General features: G+C 41.8%; 1 protein-coding gene across 7 annotated transcripts in view; it reads right to left on the reverse strand.

Moving 5' to 3' along the window:
• The window catches only part of NALCN (sodium leak channel, non-selective), a 280,557-nt gene that overhangs the window by 206,669 nt on the left and 61,704 nt on the right, over positions 1 to 12,184 (reverse strand). Inside the window, exon 1 of one of the 7 annotated variants that reach the window (XM_036831756.1) lies at positions 2,808 to 2,873. The exons of the other annotated variants lie outside the window; for them this stretch is intronic. Coding sequence (XP_036687651.1) covers positions 2,808 to 2,813 — 6 coding nt within the window. The 5' untranslated portion in view covers positions 2,814 to 2,873. Of the gene's footprint in view, positions 1 to 2,807; positions 2,874 to 12,184 lie in introns of those variants that run through there. 7 annotated transcript variants of the gene reach the window in all.

Here is a 12,184-nt window from a genome sequence, read left to right on the forward strand (position 1 = left end):
TTCAGAATAGTCACTGTTCCTTTCCCCCTGCAGGAAGCATGAAGGAATTTTTCTCTGATCATCATCCTAAGAACTGGGTAAGGCTCCTGGAGGTAAAACTCATGAAAGCGTTGGGTCCCACTAAGACTAGAGGGATTGTCAACTCTTAGGCTAGTCCATGCTCTGCCTGCAGGAATTACCCAACTTTAGTTTAAGTGTCTCTGGCACCAGCGGCTTCTGCCCCTGGGGAACAATGATTCTCTGCATTTGCTGTCTCTCCAAATTTCAAGGAGCACTTTGCCCTGCAACCTCAACTCTCTGTTAGATCTAAGAGCACTGCTCTCAGAATAGTTGGTTTTCAGTTTGTTTAGCTTTTTTTCTTGTTGTGAGAACAGGATTGACAACTTCCAAGCTCTTTACATGTTGGAGCAGAAACCAGAAGCCGTTAAATAACTTCTTTTTGATTTAAGGTACGGATCAGAAATAGCATGGGCCAATGAGCCTGTCTGATTAAAATGAGAGTTCTAAATTAACATGCAAAGGCATAACTCACTGCTCACCTGTAGTCTAGTCTGCTTGGTCACAATTTGGCTTGTGCACTAGTAACAGCGTAGGGGTGAAAAGACCATCATGAGCACAAAGTAAGACTAGATTATGATCGTAAAGCCTCTTGGGGCCAGCCCCACGCCACGGTGTCAGAATCTTACTGTGCCATATGTGGATTTCCCCGTTACTAATGTTTTTCTCCTTACACCTTAACAGCTGCCTGTTTTTCTGCTTGATTTTAACAACAAACTCTAACACAACATTCGACACAGACAACAGCGCGATAATAGGACAGTGGAGAAGGAGGAAGAAAAAATCAGTCATTCATGAGATATGGTCCAAGTACCCATTATATAACAGCACAACAAACTTAACCAAAGCCAAAGAGCTCTGAGCAGCTGTGATCTGGGCGGCCCATGCCTGGAATGAAGTGGCTCTCCACGCTCTCATGAGGCACACTGGCCAGACTGCTACACAGGTCAGAGCTCCTCTGACCAGCGATTGGACCTTTCTAGCAAATACTGGGCTCATGACATTAAGAGAGCCATCAGGCACTTGCACTGTGTCAGATGGTATGATATTCACCTTTTCACCCCTGGGCAGGAGAACGACAGAAAAATCATCCTTGGGAATACTACCTAACATCCAATGTGCAGAGAAATATGTCTGGAATATGGAGTAATTATTTAAAGCTTTAATAATCTTTTATTTAACTATTATTCAGCAGGGATATAATCATACTCATTCTTCTTCATCAATAATAATAATAATTGTTATTTAATAATATACTTATTATATTTATAACATAATAATAATTATTATTATTATTTGCTGATGTAACTCAGCATTATACAATTAAAAGAGGGTTTTCACGAACCTCCATAACAGATTCACTCAACAACCCTGTAGATTAGGAATGAGAGGACAGGGCAGGTGTTGCCTCTTATTTGAAAGATGAGGAAATAGAGTTGAATGTTTTACCCAAATCTCTTACTTGATTAACACCACCATTCTTTGCCTTCTCATCAATGGTATTGACTTAAGAATTGGGAATAAGTACCCACTATGTTAGCTGTGTTTTGTTATTCTCTTAAACTTGAATAAATTTGCTATTACTTTGATAGACTTATATCACACTGTCAGCACAAACTGCTGAAGTTTAAAGTGGGCACAAGGACTTTGACCATCTACATAGCTACTTGAGTGAAAAGGCTCTTTCCTTTGGCCCATTTAGTTTTTCCAGCCTTTTAAACCCTCTGTTTTGACCTAGGATTCTTGAATACTTCTTGCTTTAAAAAGAGAGAACAGAGAACAGACTGATCTTATTTGCATGACAAATTCTCACCCAACCATATCTCTTGCCTTGTTTTCCCCCAAAGCTTTGATTTTAAGGCATGAGCTAATCCTCTGCAACATAGGACATACCATTATTTATCTTATTTTATCGGCAGGATATAGTAGTTTAAAAAGTTTGTCCAGATTTTTTTTTTTTTTAATTTATTTTTGGCTGTGTTGGGTCTTCGTTGCTGCATGCAGGCTTTCTCTAGTTGCGGCGAGCGGGGGCTACTCTTCCGTGTAGTGCACGGGCTTCTCATTGCGGTGGCTTCTTTTGTTGTGAAGCACGGGCTCTAGGCGCGCAGATTTCAGTAGTTGCAGCACACGGGCTCAGCAGTTGTGGCTCACAGGCTTAGGTGATCCACGGCATGTGGGATCTTCCCGGGCCAGGGCTCGAACCCGTGTCCACTGTGTTGGCAGGTGGACTCTCAACCACTGCGCCACCAGGGGAAGCCCTGTCCGGATCTTAAAGTGTACATTTCTTTATTTTCCTCCCCCCGGAGACCGTAAACTCCGCAAGAGCAGCCTGGCCTATGACATAATGATAGGCTCATCTGGACAAAACGTAGACAAGTAGGTTAAGTGAGCCAATGAAAGTAAAAAAGCAGAGAGCAGGTCAGGGAGAGGGGCTGACGGAAATTTGCAGAGAGAAAGCGCATGTGAAAGGGAAGGAAGGATGTCTTGGATAATGAGAAGAACAGGCTGCTCAGCTGCCTTCCTGAACGGGCTCCAAACCTGGACTGTCTGCCTCGATTTCTATGAAGAGATCGTGCCTGGGGCCAACTGGTGACCCACACCAGCTGCCAGGGCTCCTGGCACCGGGGCGGCAGACCCACTTTGCCTCCTAAGGATGCCCCGTGGCACAGAGAAGCTGCCTGTTCCCAGCTCCCTCCCCAGGGCCTCACTCTAGCTTAATGGCTCTACTTCCTCCCCACCCACCCCGTTACCTTCATTCTACTGCCTCAGGGGACCCTTCTCTCATATGGGTCCTCAGCTAGGCAGATAAATCCTTGGTTTTACTCTCAAGGTCTGAAAGCACTGTGCGCTCACAGATCTGCTCCAGTGTACACACCCCACCCTCGGAATTCCAGGCATTATAATATCACTCTGTTCACCGAAGTGGCTGCCGTAGTATTTTAACCCCATTTACAGAGGAAGAAGCTGGGGTGGAGGCAAGTTCGAATCCAAAGCAGGATTCGAACACGTGTTCCCTGGACCTCATCCACAGCACCACTGTGCCACTGTCCGGCTTCTGCCTTGATGGACCCGAGTCCCCTGCAGGGCACGTGCGGCCACTGCTTCCTTCTCCCGCCAGCAGGCTCACTCCAGCCTCCAGGGATGCTTCCTTCTCCTCCTGTTCCCTCCACAGCCCGTGCTGCCACGGAGCAGGGGGCTTCTGGCTGTGGTGGTCACAATTCTGATGTCTCCTTCTGAGACTGTGTAACCCTCAAGCTGAGGGCAAGTAGAGGCTCATCTCCTGCCCCTGAGGGTTATCCCTGCTCAGGGGAAAGGAGGGGAGGGCCCCTGGGGCTGCCCTCCTGATAGGACGAGGCCTTGTTCCTGCAGAGGGGTGCCCCTCCTCCCAGCCCTCTGCCACTGTTCCCATCAGACTTTCCTGGCTGGGGGGAAGTTCAGGTGCTGTTGTCGGATGCATTTTCCTGGCCTTTAAGAGCCCAGGCTCCTCCCTGTCGTTTCCGGGGTGTAAGGTGGGCTTTTGAAGAGATGTCTCCAGTTGCTGGAAGAGCCAAGTGTGGGGCAGGCTTGGAGTGCATGCTGTTCTGGAAATATCCATGGCAATGGGCAGGCGTGAGCAGCTCCTTCTGGGCCATGAAGATCAAGGCAACAGAAGAGACTCAAAGAATGTTCTTTAAAAAACCACATACATTTGGCTACTGTGGGTAGATGCTGTACAGTCAAGTCATGCACATTCCTCAGTGATAAGTATTTTCTTTGCTCATTTGGGCAACTAGAAATCAAGAGATGAAAATACTGGGGAAAAAATCAGTTCTGTTTTATGAAAAACTGAAAAAGCACTGGAAAACAATACAGAAGCTAGAAAATCGTGATTATTTTATATAAAGAGCACTGTTTGAAAATCCTAAACATTGGTACTGTTTTACATCATATTTGGATATAAATATTTTCTGATGTTGGAAACGAGTGGAAAAGCAAGTCCTTGATTTGGCTTTTCAGGCCTCACCGTTACTTCCTGGTGCTTAAAGACAAATGCTGATCCTTGTGTTGACTGGCAATTAGTATCTTGAATTCAACCCCCAGATCAATGTGGACTCAGCCAGAACAGGGGCGCAGCTGCATTCTCCTGCCCGCATTACAGAGGTCACTGGGTGCCTTTGTGACCAAAGCTCCCCTTTGTCTCGGGGGAAAAACCCAGGCCTCAGGCCGGTTCGGTTCCGAGCAGCGCAGTGACACCCTGGGCTGCATTAGGCAGCTCCTGCCCAAAGAAACCACAGACCCCTGGCCACGGAGCCAGAGGAGCAATGACCCCGGCTCCCTGGGACCGTCATAGATCACGCAGATGGAGAGAACCATCCTGGTACATGCGGGGCCCTTTACACGTTTTAATTCTGTATCGACACAAAGTTCATTCTTACCTCTCCTCATTTATAAATGAGGAGACTGTGGCCCAATGAGGCTAAGAAGTATCAACCACAAATTGGCACCTGCCTTTAGCATTTGCCATCTACCTCTACAAGGATTAAATCATGTGCTGTTGCAGCTGTTGACTTTCAACACCCCCTGAAAGGACTTCAGGGTGGAGATCAGAAATGAGGCCCTCTGTGCTCTGGGGAAAACTGGCCGAACAGGTCTTCAGAGAGATATTTTCAGGAGCCATTTTGAAGAGCCCAATTCTTGTATCTCCTCATATCTAGAAAAGCACTAAAATCCTTCATGGTGACGTCTGCTCCTCATGACTAGCAGAAACCTTCGGCAAAAAAATATGTGCTTGATTGGTCCCCCTCACCAACATCACATATATACTGACCTTCCCCCACTTCCTCTTTGGAGCAGTTTCTCAGAGCCATCTCAAGTGCTGTCTCCCGGGCTGTAGTCCTCATTTTGCCCCAAATGAAACTTGACTCGCAACTCTCACATTGTGCATTTTTTTTAAGTCAACAGAAGCTTGCCAAAGGTCATCCAGAAGTGACCGTCTGGAGCAGTATTCCCATGCGTCTGTGCCTGCCTCTAAAAACTCTGTTCTTTCCACTCGGCCACACATGTCTGAACTTTCTGAAACTTTTCTTGGCTTGGTTTTGAGGAATCTGAACAAATTCCTGGCTGGTATACTTTGTGAAAGCAAAATTCTGCTTTTAAAATTAAACAGACTAGCCCCAAGGAAAGGGAGGGGAGGGGCGGTGAAAATTCCTCCAGTGTTTCTGGATTTGCAATGGTTCTTTGGTGTTTCTGTTTGGGGTGGGCAAAGAACACTGATGGGCCTCCTCTCCACGTCCTAGAAGTTCCTCAGATTGTTGTCTCACATGAGTAGATGGAGACAGATTTAACTCCAGATTAAAACTTTAAAGTAGGGCAAAAATTTAGTCACTTTCACTTATGGGGAGAGTCTATGAGGTAAAACAGAACCACATAAAATTCAAAAGTGACACTTTAGTTTGGGTGTGTACCTTCTGGGCATTCAGTGATACTATCTGAAATTCTATGACTTTGTTCTGTGATACGAATATTTGAGAAGTAGAACATAAAATTGAGAAGTTCATGATATAAAATGCATTTGTTTTCACCTGAATCTAAATGGCTGGTTTTTAGAAGGTATTTTTAATGGACTGGGCATTTTGTCCTTTGCTGGTCGCTTTCCAGGCTCTTCCTCCCCTTCTTGTGGGCATATGGCTGCTCAGCTGGAGAATATATTTCCTGGAATCTCCTGCAAGGACATGTGGCCTCGTGACAAAGTTCTCCCTGATATGGGCAACTTCCACACCATCTACGAAAACCCTTTCACTGGACTCGTTTTTCCCTTCCCTTTCACCGGATACAAACAGAGAGGCCAAGGGCAAACTAGGAAAATATGTGCTGAGGATGGCAGGGCTGCCATACACGCTCACCCACCCAGGCCCACAGGACAATGACTTCAGACAGAAATAAACTTGTATTTTGCTTGCGCCGTCCCATTTTGGGGTTCTCTCTTATGAGCTTACTTTACCCCAACTGTTACACAGACTAATAGTAGCTTATATTCCATGGGCAGTGTTCACAGAAATGGCTGGTGTCCAGGGAAATGTCAGTCTGGAAAAATATGTTATCTCAAAATTAATATATAAACATGTTAGGATCTCATACAAATACTTGAAGCAGATTTGGTAGTTCAGGAAAACAAAACAAGGCAAAGTTCCAAAAGGCTTTCCATAAAACAGCTCTTTTTTCTCAGAAAACCACTCTATTAACCTTGCCCGGAATTACTGGCATGCTGGACCACAGGAATTCTTATTCTACACAGACTCTCAGCCCAAAGGATGAATTCTAATCACAGATCTGAAATAACAAGGTAAAATTAACAACTTAATGTCATATAAAGACTTCCTTAAGATTCTTGGAAATGTTCAAAGGAGATACTTTAAACAAGAGATTGTTACTTTTTAAATACAAGGTTTGGGTTTCATGACTAATGAAATGGTTATGACTTAACAATATGAAGCGATGAATTACTTCTCAAGAATAAGAGCTATACTTTATCTCATTTCAATGCTCCGAAAAATTTGCCAAAGGAGTGTTATTTCTTGCTGTAAAATATTAACACGTAGGCAAAGTCCTAAGAATAATAGATACACACACACACACACACACTTCAATATTTCTAAACTCAGACACACTCACAGAAAGTCACATACTGGAAAGGACTATCAGTCTGAACCTTGTTTTTCGAGTCAAAGAAATATGAGAAATCTTTAGTACTGGAACAGGAAGTATTCCGGCAAACCACCCAAACTACTTGAACTCATAATTTCTGATCGTAACAGTGGCCATCCCAGTGAGATATAGATCTAACCCTGCAGAATCTGACGAAATGTAGGGTGTCCACGCTTAACCGTCAGTCAAAACATGCTCATTGGCCACATTGGCCACTTCAGCACATCAACCAAGCTATTTTATCTATTAGCAGAGAATTCCTAAAGCAGGATGTTTGATGATTCTAGAAGAATGCCACATGGTTTAAGTGAAATTCACATTGTGTAGCCAAGCTTTTGCAAATCTGATCATTTTATTTTATAGAGAATATGCTCATCTCAGCCACTGCTGACTTTGTATTTCTGACCAAAATTAAGCAGGTCTCACTGATTCATTGTAGAGTCAAGGATGTAAGCTTTCTTAATTTAATCGTGTGCACTTTTCATTAGTCAATCAAGTTTCCTGTTTTAAAAGAAAAAGTTACATGAAGAGGTTCCAACAGCTGTAGCATCTTCAGTCTAATCAAATCCCTCAAATGTAATCTGTGATGAAGGTGAGATCCTCATCTTCCCATCCTTCCCCAAATGTGCTCTTCCATTAGTTAACAGTGACTCTTTCTCATCATCATTCAGGTCAAAAACCTTGGAGTGATCTTTCCCTTTTAATACTCAGCCAATCTATCAGTAAAACCCATGAACTCCACAAGCACTGTATATCCAGAATCTTCCCCCCGGCCTCCATGGCTACCATTCTGGTCCAAGCCACCACCATCTCTCACATGGGTTATTACAACCGTGTCCTAAGGGGTCCCCCTCCTCTGCTGGTGCTTCTCTTCAGTCTATTCCTAACCCAGCAAGCACGTTGTTTCTGATCAGCCTTGTTTTTCTACTCCGAATGACCCCCGGGCTTTCCATCTCACTTAAGAGTAAGAGCCAAAGTCATTACATGGACACAGAAGGCTCTACATGATCTGCCCCTTGTTGCCTTTCTGACTCCCCTTCTACTCTCGAGATAAGCGCTTCTTCGTATCAAGAGAGAGTATTGAGCATGCTCTCTCCTAGGGCCTTTGCACTGGATGGTCCCTCCGCTTTGCACAGTCTTACCCCCACCCCCCGAGAGCCACAGGGCTTCCTCCAGCACATTGATCACATTTTTATTTACAGGAAGCCTTCACAGCTAGTCTACCCCAAATCGCAATCCCTGCTCACAGCATCCCCATTCCCCCTTGCCTGCTTTCCTTTTCTCCTTAACACTTGTCACCGCATTACACACTGCTTATTTTACTTATTGATCCTGATTATGTCCTGTCTCCTCTGATAGAATGTGTAAGCCCCACAAAGGCAAGGACGTTTTGTCAGTTTTGCTCACTATATCCTAGCAGGTCCTCAACAGACAATTGTTGAACGAATAAAAATATTTTCTCAAATAACTGATCGGTCAGGAAAGGAACTGACAGAAAAACAGTAAAGAAACACATACATATACACTAGAAAGAAAATAAAATCAAACCTGAATCAGATAATAGGATATTCATAGTTGGAATGTGTAAAAATCTCATTAGTCATTCGCTAGCTGCATGAGTCAGAGCAACTGCAAACAAAACATAAGAGTACATGTGAAATTCTGAGGCCAGGGCCAAACTAATGTAGGAACAGGTGGCATTTTCCTAATGTGTTCCCTCTACGGCAGATGGTGTCTATAGTTTACAGCCAGCATAGTTCCATCACTGTGATTTCTCTAGTTTCTAGTAAAATACAACATACCCAGGGGGCACCTACCCTATGGCACATCCCACATATACCCAGGAATCACTTAGTTCTCTATTTTCTCTATTTGAACAAATGCACAGAAGAATTTTTCAGCTCAATACAAATCACGAATTACACTGATAAAAGTGAATTTCGTAAGTCACAGATGCACTAACATGCATGGACCCATCGTTTAAGTTCCATTAACACCCAGGAGCAGCAGCGTCCCGAACAATGGCAGGTGAGCACACTTTGCCTTGAACATGTCATCTGGAAGCCGGTAAGATCTGTTGGATTGTCTGTACTTAAGTTCTCACCCGAGGGTATACCTATTAGTCACTACCACTTCTGCGGGTGGGTGGAGGACACTGCTGGGAGATGCAGAAGTAATGTTTCCTAGAAACTGCCTCCAATGACAACCTAAGGAAGAGTTTCCCAAATGGAAAGAAATGTTTTTCGAATGAAAAGGGCACTGGGTGGAAGCTAGGAGGGGCCTCAAGGAGTAACACTTAGTCAACACAAAAAACAAATACTCCCATGAAGACGATAAAGAAATTCCTAAAGAAACCAAGCTGACTACCTAGAGACTCTCTGAGGAGCGCATATTTCATAAAATAACACGTGAAAAAGGCACATGGCTTTTTCACGTGTTATAACTAAAAACAAATATCTTAGGTTGGCAGGTCTTCGTACATAATGTGTCAAGAAGGCCAGGGTTAAAATGAGGCTGAAATCTGCAAAGTAATGATGATTCCTGGCAATGTGGAACATGAGGAAAAACAAGGGAGTGATTGATCTAATACCTTGAGGAAGATAATCATTAAACTGCATAGAACACAACCAAGACAGTAGTAGGGAATGGCAGGCTAAGGGATGTAAGGGAAAGAAAATGTGGGTAAGGTATCCTAATCACACTACCTAACAGACTGTTTACTAGTAAATAAAATAAGCTGTAATCCTTGAGAAAAACTGGTAAAAATGAGGACAATTATCAAACCAGCAAAAAGCCAAAGTAGCCTTGACTTTGAGAAAGAAAAATTATCAATCATATAAAATAACCACTAATCTTAGAAAGTCTAGATACTCTGCAGACCTTTAGAAAAGAAAGTGAAAACTACCAAGAGCCAACAAAGCTCACTAGGAAGGCATCGGTTCCAATCTGGTTTCCTTTCCTTTTTAAAATTTTTATTTAGGTACTGATTGATTGATTGATTGATTGATAGGATTACTAGAAAAGTAGATACAGTAGCATTTAATTTCAACAAGACATTTCACATTTTATCCTTCAGAAAACATGGAGCAATCTTCCTAAATGATAGGAGGGCTAGATGAATTCACAGCTGACTGAACAATCTTTTCTATACTAAGTTTCTATGGAGAAATTGAAGGAGATAGTCTATGTTAATTTAAGATATAACAGAAGAAAACTGTTCCCCTAAGAATCTGCATATCACTCCATAAACATATAATCTCTCAAAAAAAGCCATTAAGAGAATTAATTCACTGATTTATAGCAATAATGGTGAATCAATGATAATGATTAATATCAAGTAATCACCTCTATTAATTAATCTAATGATAACGTTTCTTCAATGTAATTAACACAAAGACTAGAAAGCATATACTTAGACATTTCAGATGCAGATTCTTTCTAAGAGGGGAAAAATTAACTATCATGGCAGAGGTAGGTACTCAGAGTTGGCAAGACTTGACTCCTCCTTTGAAAGCTGCCTGTCCTGTTTTTCCTTCTTAGTTAATACGCTCTTGATTTATCCTGAGTCCTGGCATCTCCCCTGAAATAACTGATGGATAGGACAGGGTTTATTACCTTCTTCTTTGTCTTCTTTCCAAGTCTTTCAGTGTGTTCAAATTGGAAGATAACCTAAGCCATCTAATACTCAAGTTGCAGCTGGAGCTCTGACACTAATTAAAAGAATGAATTAAACTTTGTTTATTCTGTACTGTGAAGATACTTAGATTGTATATAGGAAGCCACTCAATAAAGTGTAAAAAGCCCAACCGTGTTCCTCTCATCAGAACTGGTTATGTCCCGTCTTCTTCCTCTCCTACACAGCAACAGATGATAGTGGTCTAATTTATCATACTTTTGAGTCAATAGATCAAATTACATGCTATCCCTCTAAATTCAAATGACCCTTAATCTCACTGAACTACATACACTGTCTCCAAGAGCTCTTAAGAAAGTATCCAGGCATTTCATGTGAACCACTGAGAGAGACATTTGGATTAGAGAGACTTCCAAGGATTCTAGATTTATTCTCCATCTACACAAAATTCTGGCACTGCCTACCATCTAATTGAACCAATACATCTTAGGGATTTCTCAAAATTACCTATTTATGCCATGTTTTCAAGAAACATCTTATTTCTACATTCATCTTTCCTGACTTTTAATAGGCACTGAAAATATTATGAGGTCCAGCAAAGAAATTTTCCATTTCCTTAAGTTCAAGCGCTAAATTTTTCTTGGATGGAAATTTTAGCCATCCTTCAGCACTATGCTTTCTTGTAAAGAATACACCCTTTTATACCTGTACCGTGGAAAATTCTTGTTTTAATTTCTTGCATATATTGCAAGAGAAAAACAAACAACATTCAGTTTATACGTTCCCTTTCTAAAGACCTCACAGGTTGGGACCACTATAGTCCTTTCTAATTTAAAAATTATGTCATTCTGTAGAGTATCACAGAATAGTTTATGATAAAAATTGCTTCACTGATTGATGCAAATAAGAAATTTTATGATGCTAAATATAATGATGCAAATAAGTAATTTTATGATGCTAAATATAAAATATTTGATGTAATTTTAGATTGCTTAATGCCTTTTCATTTTAAAAATAAATTGTTGTAACTACCAAGCAAAATTAACCTACATGTTTCTAGTTTTTCTTTTTACTTTAATTGCACAATATTCAATGTATTTTCCTCTTTTTCTCCTCACTTTAGGGCTTTCTATAAATTAACCAAAGTCAAATGTAATTTAGGGGAACTATTCAGTCAAATATTTTGAAAGGTTGTTCAGGTCTTTTAACTTTGTTTCCACTTTTTTTATTTTACAAAACATCTTTTTAAGAACATGTAATTATTGATATAAACAATATGCTTGATATGGAACATCTTTATAATAAGGATGCACTAAGTATAATTTTACAAGATGATGGCAAGAAATTTTAGTCATGAACTAGATATGCTCTGGAGATGCTACAGAATCAATGACATTAAGAATTTTGATCTGATTCACCTTTGTTAGGCATTGGCTCGCCAATATCTACAGGTGAAAATTGAGCACCAGGGCCATTGTCCAGAAAATCTAACTTCTCCCTTGTGAGTGTCATCAAATTAAACCCACACGACATGGTGTGGTAGCTCTGATAATCAGCGACTACTCCCTGATTGCTTTACGATGTCACTATTCAGCCTGACACTCCACATCTGTCTCAGCCCTCCATTACATCCTCCTGTATCACTCAGGATTCCCTATGATACAACCGATCAAACGAATCAACTAGATAGTCCTGTATTTTATTTTCTCTGGTTGTGTGATCTCTAAAACAAAGTTGGCTTTCTTGCCTGTCTTTAACACCCTTCCCTGGAGTGGTTACCTCTAGAGGGGCCAGGGGCCACCCTTGGAG

The sequence above is a fragment of the Balaenoptera musculus genome, chromosome 18, assembly GCF_009873245.2.
Source record: "Balaenoptera musculus isolate JJ_BM4_2016_0621 chromosome 18, mBalMus1.pri.v3, whole genome shotgun sequence".
In the NCBI taxonomy this organism is placed as follows: Eukaryota; Metazoa; Chordata; class Mammalia; order Artiodactyla; family Balaenopteridae; genus Balaenoptera; species Balaenoptera musculus.